At 42.9% G+C, this 24,681-nt stretch overlaps 1 protein-coding gene across 1 annotated transcript; it reads right to left on the bottom strand.

Moving 5' to 3' along the window:
* Window positions 1-1,782: 1,782 nt before the first annotated feature.
* LOC139567179 (zinc finger protein ZFP2-like) lies at window positions 1,783-23,470 on the bottom strand. The gene is made up of 2 exons (XM_071388681.1): window positions 22,817-23,470; window positions 1,783-4,613 (listed from the first exon to the last, which is right to left on the bottom strand). The coding sequence occupies exons 1-2, from the start codon at window positions 23,208-23,210 to the stop codon at window positions 3,403-3,405; spliced, it is 1,605 nt and encodes a 534-aa protein (XP_071244782.1). The 5' UTR covers window positions 23,211-23,470; the 3' UTR covers window positions 1,783-3,402.
* Window positions 23,471-24,681: the final 1,211 nt, after the last annotated feature.

Below are 24,681 nucleotides of genomic sequence, written 5' to 3'. Positions count from 1 at the left end.
TTCTACTGTATCTGTCTATGTATTGCTCATCTCATATGTACATACTGTATTCTATCCTATTCTACTGTATCTTAGTCTATGTATTACTCACCTCATATGTATATACTGTATTCCATCCTATTCTACTATATCTTAGTCTATGCATTACTCATCTCATATGTATATACTGTATTTTATCCTATTCTACTGTATCTTAGTCTATGTATTACTCATCTCATATGTATATACTGTATTCTATCCTATTCTACTGTATCTTAGTCTATGTATTACTCATCTCATATGTACATACTGTATTCTATCCTATTCTACTGTATCTTAGTCTATGTATTACTCATCTCATATGTGCATACTGTATTCTATCCTATTCTACTGTATCTTAGTCTATGTATTACTCATCTCATATGTACATACTGTATTCTATCCTATTCTACTGTATCTTAGTCTATGTATTACTCACCTCATATGTATATACTGTATTCCATCTTATTCTACTATATCTTAGTCTATGCATTACTCATCTCATATGTATATACTGTATTCTATCCTATTCTACTGTAACTTAGTCTATGTATTACTCATCTCATATGTATATACTGTATTCTATTCTACTGTATCAGTCTATGTATTAATCGTCTCATATGTATATACTGTATTCTATCCTATTCTACTGTATCTAAGTCTATGCATTACTCATCCTATATGTATATACTGTATTCTATCCTATTCTACTGTATATAAGTCTATGTATTTCTCATCTCATATGTATATACTGTATTTTATCCTATTCTACTGTATATTAGTCATCTCATATGTATATACTGTATTCTATCCTACTGTATCTTAGTCTATGTATTACTCATCTCATATTTATATACTGTATTCTATCCTATTCTACCGTATCTTAGTCTATGTATTACTCATCTCATATGTATATACTGTATCAGTCTATGTATTACTCATCTCATATGTATATACTGTATTCTATCCTATTCTACTGTATCTTAGTCTATGTATTACTCATCTCATATGTATATACTGTATTCTATCCTATTCTACTATATCTTAGTCTATGCATTACTCATCTCATATGTATATACTGTATTTTATCCTATTCTACTGTATCTTAGTCTATGTATTACTCATCTCATATGTATATACTGTATTCTATCCTATTCTACTGTATCTTAGTCTATGTATTACTCATCTCATATGTACATACTGTATTCTATCCTATTCTACTGTATCTTAGTCTATGTATTACTCATCTCATATGTACATACTGTATTCTATCCTATTCTACTGTATCTTAGTCTATGTATTACTCATCTCATATGTACATACTGTATTCTATCCTATTCTACTGTATCTTAGTCTATGTATTACTCACCTCATATGTATATACTGTATTCCATCTTATTCTACTATATCTTAGTCTATGCATTACTCATCTCATATGTATATACTGTATTCTATCCTATTCTACTGTAACTTAGTCTATGTATTACTCATCTCATATGTATATACTGTATTCTATTCTACTGTATCAGTCTATGTATTAATCGTCTCATATGTATATACTGTATTCTATCCTATTCTACTGTATCTAAGTCTATGCATTACTCATCCTATATGTATATACTGTATTCTATCCTATTCTACTGTATATAAGTCTATGTATTTCTCATCTCATATGTATATACTGTATTTTATCCTATTCTACTGTATATTAGTCATCTCATATGTATATACTGTATTCTATCCTACTGTATCTTAGTCTATGTATTACTCATCTCATATGTATATACTGTATTCTATCCTATTCTACCGTATCTTAGTCTATGTATTACTCATCTCATATGTATATACTGTATCAGTCTATGTATTACTCATCTCATATGTATATACTGTATTCTATTCATTAACAAATACTAAGAGGGACCAAGAGTCTGTTGATTGGTCAGTCATTGGGTTTATTTGTTGAAATCAAATCAAGCTTTATTTATACAGCACATTTCAGACATGGATGCAAAACAATGGCTTCACAGGAAAAAACATTTTTTTTTTTTTTTAATATATTTAGTACACAACAAACAGAAGACTAACAACTGAAAGACTAATGAGCACCCTAAGGAAATGCCATTGATTAAAATTTTAATTGGATGCAATATACATCCCAAAATTCAAGCTTGTTTTTTTTAGGAGGGGGTCTGAATGTCACTATGGGGGTGTCCACTGAAAATTGACTAGTAACAACAACTGGTACCTAAAAGACACCCACCATGACACCCACTAAATCTTCCCAAGAAGAGGCAAACAAAAGAAAACCCACAACAAACTTAAAGACAGGAAGCAAACCAAAAAGGTGGAGCAACTAAAGGTGTTGACTCTCCACATCTATCAAGACAACTGGAGCACTGGGCCAGACACTCTTAAATAGAACCTGGACCAGCTCAGGTGAAACACCTTCCCACTAACGAGATGGACAAGCAAACACAGGTGTAACACATACTGACTAACGAGGTGACACCAATCGTGCACCCTACGTGCTAACGAGCTATACGTACTAAAGTCCAATGCTAAACTACAATGCTTCACCTTCTACAATATAAACATAGTGTCTACTGGCTGTCAACGATTAAAAACAAGAAAAAACACATTTCTAAATAATAATATACAATCGTATTATTATTTTACTCCTTTTTCTTTCTATAGAATCCTAAAACTCACTATCTTCTAGAACTGATTTTAGTGGAATAATAAAACACAAACATCTGCAACAATCATATTACTTGTATTTTTTAAACAAGCACCTTATAAACTGCACAAGCACCAAAAACGCTGTTTTGACAAGTAGCAATAAATCATTGATATCGATTTGGGGGTAAATCAGGTTGTACGCTACATTTGGGAGTGATGCATTTAAATTTAGGGGTCACTAAACAAAGGAACGCAACACTTATTTGTCCTAACTCATCAATATCATGTTGAAATCAATTGTGCCGAGAGGAGGGAGATGAGGTTGCACGTCCTGTTAAAACTAACAGCTCAAAAACCACACGGAATCTGGGAGTAATGTGTACATCCCTGGTTAGAGGACAATTTGTAGAAAACAGCTCGCCACATTTTGAAGTGTTGCTTTTTGATTCAAGTGGGTCACCAACATGGTAAGTGTAACGACTCTTTTTTTGTTAGTCCCTTTTTGTTAAATCTCATAAATAGTACTCTTCCATTTCAGAGCCTGGATTTTCCCCCTGAGGCTAATATCCATATCATGTTGAAATCAATAGAACAGGGGACAAACTTTTAGGGTTCTACATTGTGACATCATTAAAATACTCCTACTACAATGTTACAACATTCTACATTGTGACATTATTTCATTGATATCATGAAACAACTCCTTCATGTATGTATTTTCTGATGTTTGATCAGAGATCTTTTTTCTGAGTATCTCTTCCCACATTGATCACAGCTATACGATTTCTCTCCTGTGTGTGTTCTCTGGTGTATCTTCAGATGGCTAGCTTGAACAAAACTCTTCCCACATTGAGTACAGCTATATGGTTTCTCTCCTGTGTGTGTTCTCTGGTGTACAGTCAGTTCCCCAGATGTAACAAAACTCTTCCCACATTGACCACAGCTATAAGGTTTTTCTCCTGTGTGTGTTCTCTGGTGTATCTTCAGTCCCCCAGATTGAACAAAACTCTTCCCACATACAGCACAGCTATAAGATTTCTCTCCTGTGTGTCTTCTCTGGTGTATCTTCAGATGGCTAGATGTAAAAAAACACTTCCCACATTGAGTACAGCTATAGGGTTTCTCTCCTGTGTGTATTCTCTGGTGTGATATCAGGCTGCTTAGCTTAGTTAAACTCTTCCCACATTGATCACAGATATAAGGTTTCTCTCCTGTGTGTGTCCTCTGGTGTGATATCAGGCTGCTTAGCTTAGTGAAACTCTTCCCACATTGATCACAGATATAAGGTTTCTCTCCTGTGTGTGTCCTCTGGTGTAATATCAGGCTGGTTGAATGAGTATAACTCTTCCCACATTGAGTACAGCTATACGGTTTCTCTCCTGTGTGTGTTCTCTGGTGAACAGTCAGATTGCGTGACCTAGCAAAACTCTTCCCACATTCATCACAGCTAAACGGTTTCTCTCCTGTGTGTGTTCTCCGGTGTGATATCAGGGTGCTTACATGAGTAAAACTCTTCCCACATTGATCACAGCTATAAAGTTTCTCTCCTGTATGTATTCTCTGGTGTGATATCAGGTTGCTTAGCTGAATAAAACTCTTCCCACATTGATCACAGCTATACGATTTCTCTCCTGTGTGTATTCTCTGGTGTACAATAAGATGGCTAGATGTATAAAAACTCTTCCCACATTGAGTACAGCAATAAGGTTTCTCTACTGTGTGGATTCTCTGATGAATTTGAATGCCTGCTGATGAGGTGAATCTCTTCCCACAGTCAGAGCGGTGAATTATCTTCCCTGAGGGTCTCTGCTGGTGTTTCTTGAGGAGTTCTGATCTGGAGAGACTCCTCTCTGCTTCGTCAGCATCATGAGGTTGTTGAGGCTCCCCAGAGGATCCACGATAGTCACGTCTCTCTCCTGTGTGAATGACAAAGTCATACAGATGGTTAAAGGCCCACAACAGCAGAAATCCACTGTAAAAGTGATGCCAACAGCGTGGCCATGATGTCGTACAATAATTGACGCCTGTAATGAATGTAATGATTATTTGACATTTGTCTTAAAATGAGCAAGAATAGTCATATTGTCTTGTTTTCACATTAGTAGTTACATCTAAGATTGTAGACTAGAAATAAGATATTCATGTTGTTGAAACTCTAAGCAGTGTGCCAGACGACGTTTGGTCTCCAATATAGGCCCCTTTGTGTTTAATAAAATTAAGGCATGACGGCGATGCACACACAATTTGATTGCAGAAACACCTCCCTGTTAATGAGGAAACCGATAGTTATGGATGTAGTATATCTGCCTGGAGCAAAAAATGTAGTTTTCACAAAGTATTCTGAATGTGAATGGGGGAAACTCAGGGGAGTAACCTCCATTTCCAGGTTGCTAATGAGTACATTTCACACTACTTTGGATTATAATTGTAAGACTCGTTTGAATGTCCTGCTTAATTTAATGTTTGTGTCATCATCGCAAATCAACCGCTTTGAACTTAAAAAAACACTTTAACCAGTAAAATGCTCTTTGGCTTTTTCATCAGCCTGACAATGAGGGTTTGTACACTGTTTGCCAAATTGGCCCATAACCTCACCTAACAATAACATAGACCTCCTGTAGGACCATTAATTTCACCTAACAAATATAGGAAAATAGCTCTGTGTTGTACAACAGCCTATCCATCAAGTAACAGTTCTCTACACATTATGAGCTAAGTATCTCTGTGTCCAAACAGACTAACGAGACCCTACTATAAATCAAGCAGACAATAACATTATAAACATCAATTTGTTAGGGATGTTGTATCCAACGTGGAGCACGGCATAACTGTCTTTACCATAGTAAAGAATGAAGAAGCACTTTGGTTGTTGTTGTATGTCATGATGTTTGTCATTTGACTGGCATTCAAAAAATGATTTCCTGGATCAGCTGATGATAGTTGATTATGTGACTAACTAAACAGCTACAGTATTAAGAATTATGTGTAATTATTGAAGAACCGCGTTAATGACAGTATTCATTTGGGTGTCAATAAAGTTACAATATTTTTTTTATTTCACCTTTATTTCACTAGGTAGGCCAGTCGAGAACAAGTTCTCATTTACAACTGCGACCTGGCCAAGATACAGCAAAGCAGTGCGACAAAAAAACATCAGATTTACACGTGGGATAAACAAATGTACAGTCACTAACACAATAGAAAAATCTCTATACAGTGTGTGCAAATGGAGTACGGACGTAAGGAAATAAATAGGCCATAGTAGCGAATTAATTTCAATTTAACAAATTAACACTGGAGTGATAGATGTGCAGATGATGATGTGCATGTAGAAATACTGGGGTGCAAAAGAGCAAAAAAAAGTAAAAAACATAGGGATGAGGTAGGCAGTTGGATGGGCTATTTACAGATGGACTGTGTACAGTTGCAGCAATCGGTAAGCTGCTCAGATAGCTGATGCTTAAAGTTAGTGAGGGAGAAATAAGTCTCCAACTTCAGCGATTTTTGCAATTCGTTCCAGTCATTGGCAGCAGAGAACTGGAAGGAAATGCAGCCAAAGTAGGTGTTGGCTTTGGGGATGACCAGTGAGATATACCTCCTGGACCGCGTGCTATGGGTGGGTGTTGCTATGGTGACCAGTGAGCTGAGTTAAGGCGGCCTTGCAAAGACTTATAGATGACCTGGAGACCGTGGGTTTGGTGACAAATACGCAGTGAGGGCCAGCCAAATGACAGCATACAAGGTTGCAGTGGTGGGTAGTATATGGGGTTTTGGTGACAAAACGGATGGCACTGTGATAGACTGCATCCAGTTTGCTGAGTAGAGTGTTGGAGGCTATTTTGAAAATGACATCACCGAAGTCAAGGATCAGTAGGATAGTCAGTTTTACGAGGGTATGTTTGGCAGCGTGAGCAGCATCCTATTACTGCGAAATAGGAAGCCGATTCTAGATTTAATTTTGGATTGGAGATGCCTAATGTGAGTCTGGAAGGAGAGTTTACAGTCTAGCCAGACACCTAGGTATTTATAGTTGTCCACATATTCTAAGTCAGAAACGTCCAGAGTAGTGATGCTGGACAGGCGGGTGCGGGCAGCGATAGGTTGAAGAGCACACATTTAGTTTTACTAGCGTTTAAGAGCAGTTGGAGGTCACGGAAGGAGTGTTGTATGGCATTGAAGCTCGTTTGGAGGTTTGTTAACTTCTTCGGGGTAGGGGGCAGCATTTTCACTTTTGGATAAATAGCATGCCCAAATTCAACTGCCTGCTACTCATCCCCAGAATATAAGATATGCATATTATTAGTAGATTTGGATAGAAAACACACTGAAGTTTCTAAAACTGTTTGAATCATTTCTGTGAGTATAACAGAACTTATGTAGCAGGCAAAACCCCGAGGACAAACCATTCAGAATATTTTTTTTTGTGAGGTCACTGTCTTTTCAATCAGTTTTCCTTGGGAAACCAGATTTCTAAGGGACTTGTTTGCAGTTCCTACCGCTTCCACTGGATGTCACCAGTCCTTAGAAATTGGTTGAGGTTTTTCCTTTGTGTAATGAAGAAGTACGGCCATCTTGAATGACAGTCACATGAAGTGAATTGTTTGAGAGAGGCACATTACGAGAAAAGTTGCGTCAGTTTGTTTTCTTTTTGTATTGAACACAGATCATCCCGTCTTCAATTTGATCGATTATTAACGTTTAAAAATACCTAACGTTGTATTACAAAAGTAGTTTGAAATGTTTTGGTAAAGTTTACATGTAGCTTTTGAGATATTTTGTAGTGACGTTGCGCAAGTTGGAAGCTGTGTTTTTCTGGATGAAACGCGCCAAATAAATGGACATTTTGGATATATATAGACGGAATTAATCGATAAGGCATGAATTATATTTTTATTTCTGCGTTTTGTGTTGTGCCTGCAGTGTTGAAATATGCTACTCTCTTTGTTTACTGTTGTGCTATCATCAGATAATAGCATCATATGCTTTCGCGGAAAAGCCTTTTTGAAATCTGACATGTTGACTGGAATCACAACGGGTGTAGCTTTAATTTGGTATCTTACATGTGTGATTTAATGAAAGTTTGATTTTTATAGTATTTTATTTGAATTTGGCGCTCTGCATTTTCCCTGGCTATTGGCCAGGTGGGACGATTGCGTCCCACCTACCCCAGAGAGGTTAACACAATGTCCAAAGAAAGGCCAGATGTATTCAGAATGGTGTCGTCTGCGTAGAGGTGGATCAAGGAATCACCCGCAGCAAGAGCAACATTGTTGGTATATACAGAGAAAAGAGTCGGTCCGAGAATTGAACCCTGTGGTACCTCCATAGAGACTGCCAGAGGTCCGGATAACAGGCCCTCCGATTTGACACACTGAACTCTGTCTGAGAAGTAGTTGGTGAACCAGGCGAGTCAGTCATTTGAAAAACGAAGGCTGTTGAGTCTGCCGATAAGAATACGGTGATTGACAGAGTCGAAAGCCTTGGCCAGGTTGATGAAAACGGCTGCACAGTACTGTCTTTTATCGATATCGTTTAGTACCTTGAGCGTGACTGAGGTGCACCCGTGACCAGCTCGAAAACTGGATTGCACAGCGGAGAAGGTACGGTGGGATTCAAAATGGTCAGTGATCTGTTTGTTAACTTGACTTTCAAAGACCTTTGAAAGGCAGGGCAGGATGGATATAGTTCTGTAACAGTTTGGGTCTAGAGTGTAACCCCCTTTGAAGAGGGGGATGACCACGGAAGCGTTCCAATCTTTAGGAATCTCGGACGATACGAAAGAGAGGTTGAACAGACTAGTAATAGGGGTTGCCACAATGGCGGCGGATAATTTTAGAAAGAGAGGGTCCAGATTGTCTAGCTGTCTTTGCAACTCTTTCAGAACATCAGCTATCTGGATTTGGGTGAAGGAGAAGCTGGGGAAGTAGCTGCGGGGGGTGGGGAGCTGTTAGTGCAGTACGCCACGGGATGTTTTTGTGCTGGTCGAGGGCAGTCAGGTCTGGAGTGAACCAAGGGCTATATCTGTTCTTAGTTCTACATTTTTTGAAAGGGGCATACTTATTTAAGGTGGTGAGTAAATTACAATTAAAGAACAACCAGGCATCCCCTACTGACGGGATGAGGTCAATATCCTTCCAGGATATCTGGGCCAGGTCGATAAGAAAGGCCTGCTTGCAGAGGTGTTTTAGGGAGCGCTTGACAGTGATGAGGGGTGGTCGTTTGACCGCGGACCCATAACGGATGCAGGCAATGAGGCAGTGATCGCTGAGATCCTGATTGAAAACAGCAGAGGTGTATTTGGAGGGCAAGTTGGTCAGGATAATATCTATGAGGGTGCCCATGTTTACGGATTTAGGGTTGTACCTGGTGGGTTCCTTGATAATTTGTGTGAGATTGAGGGCATCTAGCTTGGATTGTAGGAAGGCCGGGGTGTTAAGCATATCCCAGTTTAGGTCACCTAACAGAACTAACTCTGAAGATAGATGGGAGGGGCAATCAATTCACATATGGTGTCCAGGGCATAGCTGGGACCTGAGGGGGGTCTGTAACAGGCGGCAACAGTGAGACTTATTTCTGGAGAGATTATTTTTTAAAATTAGAAGCTCGAACTGTTTGGGCATGGACCTGGAAAGTATGATAGAACTTTGCAGGCCATCTCTGCAGTAGATTGCAACTCCTCCCCCTTTGGCAGTTCTATCTTGATGGAAAATGTTGTAGATGGGGATGGAAATATCAGAATTTTTGGTGGCCTCCCAAAGCCAGGATTCAGACACGGCAAGGACATCAAGGTTGGTGGAGTGTGCTAAAGCAGTGAGTAAAACAAACTTAGGGAGGAGGCTTCTGATGTTAACATGCATGAAACCAAGGCTTTTATGGTTACAGAAGTCAACAAATGAGAGCGCCTGGGGACACACAGGGCCTGGGTTAACCTCTACGTCACCCGAGGAACAGAGGAGTAGGATGAGGGTACGGCTAAAGGCTATCAGAACTGGTCGTCTAGTGCGTTGGGAACAGAGAATAAAAGGTGCAGATTTCTGGGCGTGGTAGGATATATTCAAGACATAATGTACAGACAGGGGTATGGTAGGGTGCGGGTACAGTGGAGATAAACGTAGGCATTGAGTGACGATAAGAGAGGTTGCATCTCTGGAGGCACCAGTTATGCTAGGTGAGGTCACTGCATGTGTGGGAGGTGTGACAAAAGAGTTCCCTGGGGCATGTTGAGTGGGACTAGGGGCTCCGCAGTAAAACAAAACAATAATAACTACCCTAAACAACAGTATACAAGGCATATTGACATTAGAGAGAAATAAAGCGAGGCATAAAGCAATCACAGGTGTTGATTGGGAGAGCTAGCTAAGACAACAGCTGATTAACTGTTGTCTTACCCGTTGTTGTCTTAGCTGATTAACTGTTGTCTTACCCGTTAAGACAACAACACCAGTTAAAATGGCGATGAACGGGCAGAGAGGGACAGTTAACTACACACAGGGCCTGAGTTCAAAGCTGGGGCCGACAGATAAACAAAATAGAGTACCGTGATTAATGAACAGTCCAGCAGGCATCAGATATGTTGCAAAGTGATCATAGGGTCCAGTGAACAGCAATGTACGAACCAGGAAAGCCTTTAGCTAGTCGTTACTATGCTAGCCGGGAGCCGGCCCTGGCTTGAGGCTAACTGGTGCTAGCTTCGGGACAAGGTGTCACCGACGTCTGGCAAAGGCCGGTTGAGGGCACATCTGACGGAATTGCGTCGGCAGACCAGTCGTGATGGATCGGTGGGGCTCTGTGTCGACAAAGGGTCCAGGCCAGTTGGCAAAAGAGGTATTGTAGCTGGAGTAATTTTGTTTGCTAGCCGGGAGATGCACCTGGCTCGAGGCTAACTGGTGCTAGCTTCGGGACAAGGGCGTCAGCCACTATAGCCAATCCGGTACAAAGGTATAGAGCTTACGGCAGGAATCCGGTGATGTAGTGGCTTCTAGTCGTCTTAGTGAAGAGTCTGGGAGGCATCAGCTGTGTAGCCGAGTGATCATAGGGTCCACTGAGCAGGCCGGGAGATGGGACTGGCTCAAGGTTAGCTTCGAGGCTGGGCCACTCGGTAGCAGCTAGCCAGCTGCAATTATCTGATGTAATGATCCAGAGCTTACGGCAGGAATACGGTGATGTAGTGGAGAAAAACAGTCCGATATGCTCAGGGTTGATATCGCGCTGTGCAGACTGGCAGGTATTATCCAGGCTAAAAGCGGCTGGTGTCTGAGCTAAAAAGGTAAAGGCCGCTAGCAGTGGCTAACAATGACTAAATAGCTAGTAGCTAATTAGCTGGTTAGCTTCTGATGGCTAGCTTCTGATGGAGGTTCTAGCTATAAGGTCAAAAAAAACAAACAGATCTGTATCACATTGGGTGAGGCGGGTTGCCGGAAGGTATATGCAATTAAAAATTGGAAAAAGAGATTGCAATATATTTCAATATATACAAAAAAAGATAACATTTTCAACAAAAGTCTTACTGCTACGCCATCTGATTACAAGATGACTCTCAGTTAAAAACCATTGGATTTAGCAAACTCTGAAATTATTTAGTATTTCTGTGCTCACAAACTGTTTTCCCAGCGTAACATAAGGAGCCACTAAATGATACGTAGTTCGAGTGCATTTCAGAATACAAAAAAACTGTCCGACAGCAAGATCCCGTATTTAAGTTGAAGTTCATCATATGACAAGCATAACGTTATGACTATAACTACTGTTCCCTGAAGGAGGGAAACTAGGTACAACAAACGATTAAATCCACATGTTATGACTATACCTACTGTTCCCTGAAGGAGGGAAACTAGGTACAACATACTATTAAATTCTCGCCTCGCTGGAAGCCCCGCCTTCCACTGTTGATCAGTGTGAGGCTCGGATTTATTCCTTAAATTTAACACCACTCTTCACCGACCCAGGAAGGGGTGTGTCCAAACAGGTGTTCCGCCTCGTTTCCCTCCTTCAGGGAAAACTAAGTATAGTGTTAGGTTCTAATTTTTCAGAGTAAATAACTCACGGACACTAGAGAAGCTTACCAAGTTTAATTATTCCCAAAGGGTCGTTACAGCTATAATTCAAACAAAAACATGTTCTCACCATCACAAGTATATATACCCCACTTTGGACACTCCTCCTTCTCTCCGATCCTTACATCTTCTGGGTCGACAGGAAGAGGGTAACAGGATACTTAACCCTTATTACTCCCTTCAGGGGATCTGACCTGACCTCAAACCCTCCTTCGCCTAATCCACAGATGTCCATCCGCTTCCCCTAAAGCAATCCTGTGATCTCCTCCCATCCACCCAGCCACTGTCTTTCTACAGATCTCACTCCTTTACATACTCTGCGTCTGACCTATCATGTCTTTAATATCTCAATGTTCAAAGTTTAGCCCGAATCCAACAATAGTCATAAAGTTACACTCCCTTTCAGTTGGTCAACTTCGGTACAACATACTATGGGGAAATAAAATCAATCCAAAACCGAAACCAAACGGATACTAAATGAAACGGTCCCTGGCAGGCCACCCAGACCTGACCCTACAAGATGCGTCAGTTTTGTCAATTTATTAATTGTGTTTTGTTTGAAACACTCCTGTCAATGTTGAGTAAGGACGCACACCTGTTTACCCATATAGAAGTAGGCAGGGGCGAAAATCTGATATCAACTTTGGAGGGGACAATTACATTAAATTTTCTCAAGAGCAATTCCTGAGGGGGACACCAAAAGTAGTGCTGTAACACATAGCCTACGTTATAATATGTTAAATGTATATTGAGGAACCATAATCACTACTACTGGATAATTGATAGGTACAGTAGTTAACTGAAGGGTTGTCCCAACTTGTTCAAATGTTTAAATCATTATAATACTACTACTAATAATAGTTATAGCAGTGTTCCTTATCAGTCCAGTATGTATGCAGGTATTTGTATTTACAACCAACAATACCAAGCAAGGCCAGTAGGTGGTAATGGTACTGTACACTGTATTGGTGCAGTTTTAATAAATACAATGAACATGGTACGATCTCATCTCAAAGAATCTCCATTGAGAACCATCACAAAGTTGGTCTCCGTATTGAATTGACCTTTTAATTTGACTTTTTCTGATTCATTTATATAGTCATTAAATATGTGGTTTGAGTCTACTACAATATCTTTACAAGAACAAAACGCTCAGAATAAGTACAGTTCTAAAAGCAAAATAACTACTTCAATGAAAAACCCAAACAAATCAACCAAAATATCCGTCAGAAATACTTAGTTATTGTTCAGTCAGTGTCTCAACTCTTCAAACAACAGCTATGGACAAGTTTGTCACACAAAGTATGCAATTTTAAATAAAATAAAATAAATAATTAGTAAGTGCACTGTCATGTACTAAAAACTACTAAACCAAATAACAAATATCATACTATACACCAGGGGTTCTCAAACAGGGTAGGTGGACCCTTAGGGGTCCCTGGTGTAATGTCAAGGGGTCCATGAAATAAAAAAGTGTAATGAACGTATTCAACAGCACAAGGATTCCAGTAACTTTACATATAATATAGAGGGGGTGGAGGTCCCTGAGGACCACTCAAAACCCTGCCTGCCTTTCCTCAAAATATGCAGGGGTTCCAGTACTCAAAAAAGGTTGAGAACCACTGCTATACACACTACTGAACAAAATAACCAAACGTATGTTTGAGGGTTTCAATGGATCCAACAAATTGCTGGCAGATATTTTCCCTCAAGACTGTCCAGCCTGTCTTTATGTACATTACAGACAAAATTCTGATCAGCACCTCAACTTGGTCAACCACCCCCGCACCTCCACTGGAAGCTTCATGAGGACTTCTGCTGCCTCTCCACTGCTGCTACAGGGGTATTTATTGTGAAGGAGACGGATCTGCACTGAAAGAGAATCTATGTTCAGCTCAGGGTACTGATCTAGAGACTCATCCAACTCCCCCGTGAGAATCGCTCTTTCCAACTTTTGCAGGACGTTTAGACTGTCCTGGTCAAAACGGTCGCCAAAATGAACCTCCACACCATCCAACACTTAAATAAATTCGGCACTATAGTGATCCACTGCTTTGCCAGCAAATCGTCTTGAGTGTGTCTCAATGGATTCAATCAACGTTGTTGCTTTCTCATACAGTGCAAGGTAGCTTGCGTCCTCCTGCTGTTTACCCCACGCACTGGATAACTGGACACTGATTGGATTTAGCTGGTGTGCTGTTACAGTTACAAAGTGGCGGTGGGTTTGGCAGTTTGCTGTGAATTTTTCAATGGCTTTTCTCCAGTTCCTAAATCCTGCACTAATGAAGGCAGCATCTGCTCTTTGGCCAAAAGATGGCTGGCTTGAAAACCCTTGGCTACAGTGAAAACACAACACTCCTTTTATTGATGGATTATGATGTAGCCAGGGGAAGTCGCGAAACCATCTCTCTTGAAACATCAACACTCTGTTGGCAAGAGTTTGCGGTTCTATAAATTGTGGGTGTGGCTGATATGGTTTTGTGCCATCACTGAGGTAACTGGACAATGCTGTGCCACTGTCCCCTATACTGGTGCAGCTGGCAACAAGGGTGACACCTGGTCACCGTGTGTGACACTGTCCTCTGAAGTCTCTCTCCCTGGCTCTTTCCCTTTCACCACCCTCACTGACTCACAGTCTGTCTCCTAGAAAATAAATAAGGTGTTTGCCATACTCCTAACTACCGGTACCCAAAACTACACAATTAATCACAACAGCAATACCATTGCCTTAAACTAATCTTAGTTCAGTCACCAGTTTAAGTTGAGAGTGGGGGTATCCATGGCATTTAACAATTATGTCCCTATTTTACAAGTCTAAAAAATGGAGAACCTTTCATAATGTTGCCAAACAAAGACTCAACAAACTTACCTGAGACTCCCTGTCTCTGCCAGTCTGTCCCTGCCCATCTGTCCCCAGCTCTGCTGTCTGTGTGCCATCTGTTGCCTGCTCTGCCTAATGACATCATTGTGAAACATTTCCATTAGCATTTCACTTCTTTCTAATGAACATTTTATCAACTAGTCTTTGAGATATTAGGCTACTAGGGTTCTTGCTTTGCGTTTTGGTGTACTGAAAAATACTCTGATGTCCGTCTTTTTTCTGCCATTTTTCTACCTGGCTGGCTACACACCCCCACAGTGTGTAGGTTATTTACAGTAGGAGATGGGCTTCTATCATCTTATCTTCTATCATTCTATATGGGCTTCGATCTAAAAGGTAACTAGCAAATGTGAAACGGATTGCAGTGACAAGAGTTGACAGCTGTATGAGTTCACCATTTACACAACATATGCTGCAACCTTTTGTAATTTTAATATAGTTTGTTTCATATTGGCTGGCTTCCAACAATAGCTGAATTTGCAAAGCTAGCGAGCACCAATTCCGTTTCTGTGGTGTTTGCTATAATTTTTGCTATCGTCAGTTTACTCCAAGATCCGCACACATGTCCTTCAAAGTCCCATAGCGACAATTTAACTTTTGCGACGAGACCATTAAATATATTTAAGACAATGGTATAAGAGAGTGTAGTTCTGTTCTGTTCAGTTTATCGCTAACCTTATCACAGGGACTTCGAAGCACTACAGCTGCATGCTGATCTTGGAATAAACTGACCATAGCAAAGATTCCATCTTTGACGATGCCACATAAATGGAATAGGTACTAGCTAGCTTAATAGTTTATGTTTGCCCACTAGCTCTGCAAATTCAGCTAGTGTGTGTGTAAACCCTGACAACATATTAAAAAAAACATTGCTATGGCGCGATTGACTGGACTAACCTCACGTCAGTTACGTACATAGCAGCACTGTTGGAGCGAGTGGTCGCATTTCGCTCCGCAGGTAGTATTACATTTCATTACAGTACAACGGTTTGACTTGTCTGATCTTAGCTAGCTACATAGCCGTCTTTGTATCAAAGATAATTGTGTAGTTTAGAGTAATTATCGTAATTACCGAGGTTAGCTAGTCAGCTATTTTCGTCCTAGTCAACACTGCTAGCTAGCCAGCAGCTAGCAGCTAGCCAACGTCTACCGTCTACCGAATAGCAGCACTGTTGGAGCGAGTGGTCGCATTTCGCATTTCGCTCCGCAGGTAGTATTACATTTCATTACAGTACAACGGTTTGACTTGTCTGATCTTAGCTAGCTACATAGCCGTCTTTGTATCAAAGATAATTGTGTAGTTTAGAGTAATTATCGTAATTACCGAGGTTAGCTAGTCAGCTATTTTCGTCCTAGTCAACACTGCTAGCTAGCCAGCAGCTAGCAGCTAGCCAACGTCTACCGTCTACCGAATAGCAGCACTGTAGAAACTATTACATTAGTTTCTACATTACAACGGAACGACTTGATTAGTGTAGTGTTAGCTAGCTACATAGTTGTCTTTGCTGTCTTTGTATCCAAGATAATTGTGTAGTTTAGAGTAATTGTCAAGGTTACCTAGCCAGTTACCGAGGCTACCTAGCCAGCTACACTTTCAAACTAAGTCAACAACGCAGCCACTGCTAGCTAGCCTACTCCACCAGCCAGCAGCACTGTATCATTTTAGTCAATAAGATTTTTTGCAACGTAAGCTTAACTTTCTGAACATTCGAGACGTGTAGTCCACTTGTCATTCCAATCTCCTTTGCATTAGCGTAGCCTCTTCTGTAGCCTGTCAACTATGTGTCTGTCTATCCCTCTTCTCTCCTCTCTGCACAGACCATACAAACGCTTCACACCGCGTGGCCGCCGCCACTCTAACCTGGTGGTCCCAGCGCGCACGACCCACGTGGAGTTCCAGGTCTCCGGCAGCCTCTGGAACTGCCGATCTGCGGCCAACAAGGCAGAGTTCATCTCAGCCTATGCTTCCCTCCAGTCCCTCGACTTCTTGGCACTGACGGAAACATGGATTACCACAGATAACACTGCTACTCCTACTGCTCTCTCCTCGTCTGCCCACGTGTTCTCGCACACCCCGAGAGCTTCTGGTCAGCGGGGTGGTGGCACTGGGATCCTCATCTCTCCCAAGTGGACATTCTCTCTTTCTCCCCTGACCCATCTGTCTATCGCCTCCTTTGAATTCCATGCTGTCACAGTTACCAGCCCTTTCAAGCTTAACATCCTTATCATTTATCGCCCCCCAGGTTCCCTTGGAGAGTTCATCAATGAGCTTGACGCCTTGATAAGTTCCTTTCCTGAGGATGGCTCACCTCTCACAGTTCTGGGTGACTTTAACCTCCCCACGTCTACCTTTGACTCATTCCTCTCTGCCTCCTTCTTTCCACTCCTCTCCTCTTTTGACCTCACCCTCTCACCTTCCCCCCCTACTCACAAGGCAGGCAATACGCTTGACCTCATCTTTACTAGATGCTGTTCTTCCACTAATCTCATTGCAACTCCCCTCCAAGTCTCCGACCACTACCTTGTATCCTTTTCCCTCTCGCTCTCATCCAACACTTCCCACACTGCCCCTACTCGGATGGTATCGCGCCGTCCCAACCTTCGCTCTCTCTCCCCCGCTACTCTCTCCTCTTCCATCCTATCATCTCTTCCCTCTGCTCAAACCTTCTCCAACCTATCTCCTGATTCTGCCTCCTCAACACTCCTCTCCTCCCTTTCTGCATCCTTTAACTCTCTATGTCCCCTATCCTCCAGGCCGGCTCGGTCCTCCCCTCCTGCTCCGTGGCTCGACGACTCATTGCGAGCTCACAGAACAGGGCTCCGGGCAGCCGAGCAGAAATGGAGGAAAACTCGCCTCCCTGCGGACCTGGCATCCTTTCACTCCCTCCTCTCTACATTCTCCTCTTCTGTCTCTGCTGCTAAAGCCACTTTCTACCACTCTAAATTCCAAGCATCTGCCTCTAACCCTAGGAAGCTCTTTGCCACCTTCTCCTCCCTCCTGAATCCTCCTCCCCCTCCCCCCTCTCTGCGTATGACTTCGTCAACCATTTTGAAAAGAAGGTCGACGACATCCGATCCTCGTTTGCTAAGTCAAACGACACCGCTGGTTCTGCTCACACTGCCCTACTCTGTGCTTTGACCTCTTTCTCCCCTCTCTCTCCAGATGAAATCTCGCGTCTTGTGACGGCCGGCCGCCCAACAACCTGCCCGCTTGACCCTATCCCCTCCTCTCTTCTCCAGGCCATTTCCGGAGACCTTCTCCCTTACCTCACCTCGCTCATCAACTCATCCTTGACCGCTGGCTACGTCCCTTCCGCCTTCAAGAGAGCGAGAGTTGCACCCCTGCTGAAAAAACCTACACTCGATCCCTCCGATGTCAAAAACTACAGACCAGTATCCCTTCTTTCTTTTCTCTCCAAAACTCTTGAACGTGCCGTCCTTGGCCAGCTCTCCTGCTATCTCTCTCAGAATGACCTTCTTGATCCAAATCAGTCAGGTTTCAAGACTAGTCATTCAACTGAGACTGCTCTTCTCTATGTCACGGAGGCGCTCCGCACTGCTAAAGCTAACTCTCTCTCCTCTGCTCTCATCCTTCTAGACCTATCGGCTGCCTTTGATACAGTGAACCATCAGATCCTCCTCTCCACCCTCTCCGAGTTGGGCATCTCCGGCGCGGCCCACGCTTGGATTGCGTCCTACCTGACAGGTCGCGCCTACCAGGTGGCGTGGCGAGAATCTGTCTGCGCACCACGTGCTCTCACCACTGGTGTCCCCCAGGGCTCTGTTCTAGGCCCTCTCCTATTCTCGCTATACACCAAGTCACTTGGCTCTGTCATATCCTCACATGGTCTCTCCTATCATTGCTATGCAGACGACACACAATTAATCTTCTCCTTTCCCCCTTCTGATAACCAGGTGGCGAATCGCATCTCTGCATGTCTGGCAGACATATCAGTGTGGATGACGGATCACCACCTCAAGCTGAACCTCGGCAAGACGGAGCTGCTCTTCCTCCCGGGGAAGGACTGCCCGTTCCATGATCTCGCCATCACGGTTGACAACTCCATTGTGTCCTCCTCCCAGAGTGCTAAGAACCTTGGCGTGATCCTGGACAACACGCTGTCGTTCTCAACTAACATCAAGGCGGTGACCCGTTCCTGTAGGTTCATGCTCTACAACATTCGCAGAGTACGACCCTGCCTCACACAGGAAGCAGCGCAGGTCCTAATCCAGGCACTTGTCATCTCCCGTCTGGACTACTGCAACTCGCTGTTGGCTGGGCTCCCTGCCTGTGCCATTAAACCCTACAACTCATCCAGAACGCCGCAGCCCGTCTGGTGTTCAACCTTCCCAAGTTCTCTCACGTCACCCCGCTCCTCCACTGGCTTCCAGTTGAAGCTCGCATCCGCTACAAGACCATGGTGCTTGCCTACGGAGCTGTGAGGGGAACGGCACCTCCGTACCTTCAGGCTCTGATCAGGCCCTACACCCAAACAAGGGCTCTGCGTTCATCCACCTCTGGCCTGCTCGCCTCCCTACCTCTGAGGAAGTACAGCTCCCGCTCAGCCCAGTCAAAACTGTTCGCTGCTCTGGCACCCCAATGGTGGAACAAACTCCCCCACGACGCCAGGTCAGCGGAGTCAATCACCACCTTCCGGAAACACCTGAAACACCACCTCTTTAAGGAATACCTAGGATAGGATAAAGTAATCCTTCTAACCCCCCCCCCCTTAAAAGAGTTAGATGCACTATTGTAAAGTGGTTGTTCCACTGGATATCATAAGGTGAATGCACCAACTTGTAAGTCGCTCTGGATAAGAGCGTCTGCCAAATGACTTAAATGTAAAAAATGTAAAATGTACATTGAGTGCCTTTCAGACAGTAGATACGAACCCTCTGTTACCTGCCAGATAAGGAACTGGCAGTGGATCAAACCATTGTGAGGCAAAGGGAGGGGGGGGGGGGTCGCAATCTTTTGAAACTTAAAATCGCGCTATTAAGTGTCTATAATCAGCACAAGTGCTTTCATTGCGTATTATTAAAATTACATAGTTATGTTTACAGTGATATATTGGGGGGGACAAATCATATTTTTCCCAGGATGGGGGGGGTCATGTGTCCCCCGTCCCCCCTGGGATTTCCGCCTATAGAAGTAGGATAAATCTATCTGGCCTGCACACAAATGTAGGTCTATGAATGTGCCCATTTCGTGATGTCCAAAAGTATTTCTCATTGTCTTAACGCTGCATCACTAATGAGTTGTTGAGCTTCTCAAAGTAATTTTTTCTTCACCTCCAAACAGTAAGTAAACAAAGTCTAATCAAAATCAATTGCGAATGACAATAGTTCCTCAAAGTATTTTCGTAAAATATTTCCAGCTCTCGTCCTTCCGATAACCACTCGGTATAAAAAGGGAAAAATGTAATGCCCTGATCCAGTGGAAATGTCATAAAATACTTGATTACTTCTTATCCTTTGCACAAATAGCCTACAGCTGTGTCTGTCCAGAACTCACTGGAGCAGGAAACTGTGGGCCTAGAATATTTTATACAATGTTGCAAGCTTGCTATCTGAGTTTCCTGACCCAGTTGATAGTTGATACAATGTTTCAAGTTTGTTGTAGACAAGCCATGTGCAGCAAATGTGATTTCTTGGATTTTTATTTTTAATCCGGATATTTTCTACCTGCAGAATGCAATGTTTTTTTTGTTGGCTTTATGTAGGCTATCTTTACATAGTTGGCAATGTCAATAAAAGTTACTTTTAGATTTGTATAATTTTCATTTAGATAGAATGTAGATTAATCACAGACAATCATTTTGAGATACTATTATAAATTAAATGAAACTGTTCCAGTAAAATGTGCATATGAAAATCATATCTGGCACACAGATTGGTAGAAGTGGTCAGATAAATTGGCACTCCAACTGGAAAAGGTTGCCGACTGCTGGTGTAGTCAATTACTAGTCTATTAGTCTATCTATCTGTAGTCTATTAGTCTATTACTGAATACTTCAGGAGCAGAACGGCAGAATTTACGAAGTCCAGCAGCAGAGGGAGGGGGGTGGGGGGGCTCCCTCCGGTCGGGTTGTGTTGACGACCGGCTCCCTCCGGTCGGGTTGTGTTGACGACCGGCTCCCTCCGGTCGGGTTGTGTTGACGACCGGCTCCCTCCGGTCGGGTTGTGTTGACGACCGGCTCCCTCCGGTCGGGTTGTGTTGACGACCGGCTCCCTCCGGTCGGGTTGTGTTGACGACCGGCTCCCACCGGTCGGGTTGTGTTGACGACCGGCTCCCACCGGTCGGGTTGTGTTGACGACCGGCTCCCTCCGGTCGGGTTGTGTTGACGACCGGCTCCCACCGGTCGGGTTGTGTTGACGACCGGCTCCCTCCGGTCGGGTTGTGTTGACGACCGGCTCCCACCGGTCGGGTTGTGTTGACGACCGGCTCCCTCCGGTCGGGTTGTGTTGACGACCGGCTCCCTCCGGTCGGGTTGTGTTGACGACCGGCTCCCTCCGGTCGGGTTGTGTTGACGACCGGCTCCCTCCGGTCGGGTTGTGTTGACGACCGGCTCCCACCGGCCGGGTTGTGTTGACGACCGGCTCCCTCCGGTCGGGTTGTGTTGACGACCGGCTCCCACCGGTCGGGTTGTGTTGACGACCGGCTCCCCCCGGTCGGGTTGTGTTGACGACCGGCACCTCCGGTCGGGTTGTGTTGACGACCAGCTCCCTCCGATCGGGTTGTGTTGACGACCGGCTCCCTCCGGTCGGGTTATGTTGACGACCGGCTCCCTCTAGTCAGGTTATATTGATGACTGGCTCCCTCTAGTCATTTGTGTGTATAATTTATTTAATCAAACAGTATGCTTAAAGCATCAGACAAGTTCAGTACATACAGATTTTATAAAAACACATGGGGCAATTGGTAGAAAGAACAGATGACTCTTGGTTGACCAAGATGTATTTTAGTTGGGGACAGCACTAGAACATGGTGGCGCAGCGGACACTGCATCTCAGTGCTTGAGGCGCCACTACAGACACCCTGGATCAACTCCAGGCTGTATCACAACCGGCCGTGATTGGGAGTCCCATAGGGCGGCGCACAATTGGCCCAGCGTCTTCCGGGGTAGGCAGTCATTGTAAATAAGAATTTGTTCATAACTGACTTGCCTAGTTAAATAAAGGTTACATTTAAATAAATAAGTAAATAGTGTTTCATGACAAACCATTTTTTACAAATCCGTCAAGGCACCAACTTTGAGAAGGATTTAAAACAAAGGTTTCAAACCAATTCATGAATGTAATTGAATCTAGGTATGTCTTGCCTTTAATGTAAGGGCATTAAAAAAAATTGGCTGAATATTATACAATGACTTAACAGCTCTAATAATTTGCCTCCACAGGAAATCTTCACTGGCAATTCTAGAATATACTATATATCCTAGAAACCTGGTTAAACTATCATTGACATCATGCATTGCCAGTCCTTGTATTCATAGTGTAGTGAATTCGGGGGGGTCGCCCTGAGCTGGACTCAAACCTGGGTCCAGCGACTGTCAAGCCAACACCTTATAACTGTTACGCCAAGATGTCTGAACTTCTTGACGAGATCGCTAGGTGTTGGGTTACGGTTGCTACAATAGCTTTCTCTATGAATTTGAGAGTGGTTACATTTCTCCAGCCCCATCCCTCAGCTGTTTACCAAACCAAGTCTCTTGGCAGCCATTTTGTTGCTGTTTAAATACTAGGTTGTCCCTTTAAAAAAAACACACATCAATCAACCAATCTGCAGTTGAAACAATAACAAAGCAGTCATTCCACCACTGTTTTGGTAATAAGATGATGATGGGCTTGGAGACATTTAACTACTCTCAAATTCATAGACAGACCTATGGATGCAAGGACTGACCATCCATGATATCAACATTATAGTTTTAACCATGTTGAGGCTGTTGATTTACATTGTTTCTAAACATTGGAGTAAAAAAGCTTATTTTGTGTTCTGATGGGGTACAACAGTTGAACTAAGCTCATGAGGCATGTGTTATATTCTTCAAGAATCATTGGCTATAAATAAATAATTTAAACGTCAAAATATGGATGTAGCAATTGCAGATTTCCCCTTTAACACCAAACATCGGTTCAACAACTGCAGAGTTTGTACCTCTGTATTTAAGACAGTACTTACCAGTGGTAATCACGGCCCGGTTTCTCAAAACCATCTTATGGCTAAGTTCATCATTAGAACCACTGGATGCCTTAAATTGCGTTTGGGAAATCGGGCCCAGATATCCAGTTTCCTCCTCTTCTTCCGATGTGACCGTAATCTCCCCCTCCTCTTTCACTTCAAAAACTGAATACTCCTCATCTTTTACTGTAACATCCTCCTCCTCTTTCACTCTGAACGCCTCTTCTTTCACAGTAACGTCTTTCTCTTCTTCTTTCCCTGTAACAGCCTCACCCTCTACTTGTTTTTGTATTGTAACATCCGTCTCTTCCTCCTCCTCTTTGACGAGAGCTTCTTTCTCCGTCCAGCAGACCCCCTCTTCTATAGCAGGAGGAGAGTAGTTTAGTGAACTCATGGTCGGAGATGCTAGCTAGCTAGGCTAATGCTAACTTAACCAGCCCGCCAGCTGAATAATAACAACAACACCGTAAATATGAAATGAAATAGGATAACTAACTAGACGACAGAAGATGATTTAAAACACAATGGCTAATATACACGAAAGCGTCTAAAGAGCTTTATTGGTTCGGCTATTTGTCTAGCAAGCTACCGAGGTGGAATAACTGTTGCTGCTGCTGAAAGAAGCGTTCCGTCCACTAGATTATACGTCACACTAACAGCATTGACTTAAAATCGCACACCGCCTTCTGCTGACTGGACTGGGTAACGCAGTTGTCTGAACCTTGACTGCGATGGAGATGTGCGACTTTAAGACAATGACGCTAGTGTGACGTAAATATATATTATAATGTTCAGACAAAAAGTTAGTGTAGGAAGCATGAGTTTTTACTGACCAGTGTAACAACACAGTGTGGTTAAAGACTTAATAGTAACTTAGTTGTAGTCACGATCTGGTTCCCTATTAGCACAACCAGTTATGTTTTTGTGTTATCACATATATTCATTTATTTCGGGATTCTGGGTAATCCACAGCAGATTTATGGCGAATTGCTGTGAGTGAGTTGAAAATTGAATTGTCCCGGGATAGAAATATATAAAGTTGACATTACATCATAAAATCCACCTTTTAAATCATACTTTATCAATTTATGTTTTAGTAACTACTGTTGTTGGTTTGGTGTCAAATAAGTGTCTTTATATGTTATTTGCCGAATCTCAGTTTTCCATGTGGGTTTTATGCTAAAGTTCCCTCTTTCAAGTTGGTAGCTAACTGGAAAATCTAATCAAATCAAAAATCAGATGTTATTGGTCACGTACACATGGTTAGCAGATGTTAATGCGAGTGTAGCGAAATGCTTGTGCTTCTAGTTCTGACAGTGCAGTAATATCTAACAAGTAATCTAACAATTCCCCAACAACTACCGAATACACACAAATCTAAAGGGGTGAATGAGAATATGTACATAGAAGTATATGGATGAGCGATGGCCGAGCGGCAGTGGCGGATTGGCCGTAGGGAGCACCAGGACATTTCCCGGTGGCCTGAGGGTCGTTTTGGCCTGCCGTGAATAGTCAACTTGACCAGCGATAATATAGCAAGCAGGAATGAGTTGACGGAGAATCCACGCATCAGGCAAAAATGACATCAGGTCTCTCCGCGACGCACATAGTAACCGTCTACCTGCTTCTCTACCGATAACATTTTAGACAAGTCGCACGGCGAAATGGACGGTCAGAAAAGGAAAGGTGGAGCAGAGAGGGAGAGAATATAGAAAGAGAAAGGCCCTTGCCACAGACGCAGCTAAATGCTGCAAAATAAGCAACATATTCGCCAGTAAGGGACCAAGTCAGTCAAAAACACACACACTGATACACACACACGACACCCAGCATGGCTAGCTAAGTAGCCTAGCTAGTAATAGTGA

Source organism: Salvelinus alpinus, unplaced genomic scaffold (genome assembly GCF_045679555.1).
Source record: "Salvelinus alpinus unplaced genomic scaffold, SLU_Salpinus.1 scaffold_63, whole genome shotgun sequence".
NCBI classification, from domain to species: domain Eukaryota; kingdom Metazoa; phylum Chordata; class Actinopteri; order Salmoniformes; family Salmonidae; genus Salvelinus; species Salvelinus alpinus.
The sequence above is the reverse complement of the archived record's forward strand: the minus strand, read 5'-3'. Positions and strand labels throughout refer to the sequence as shown.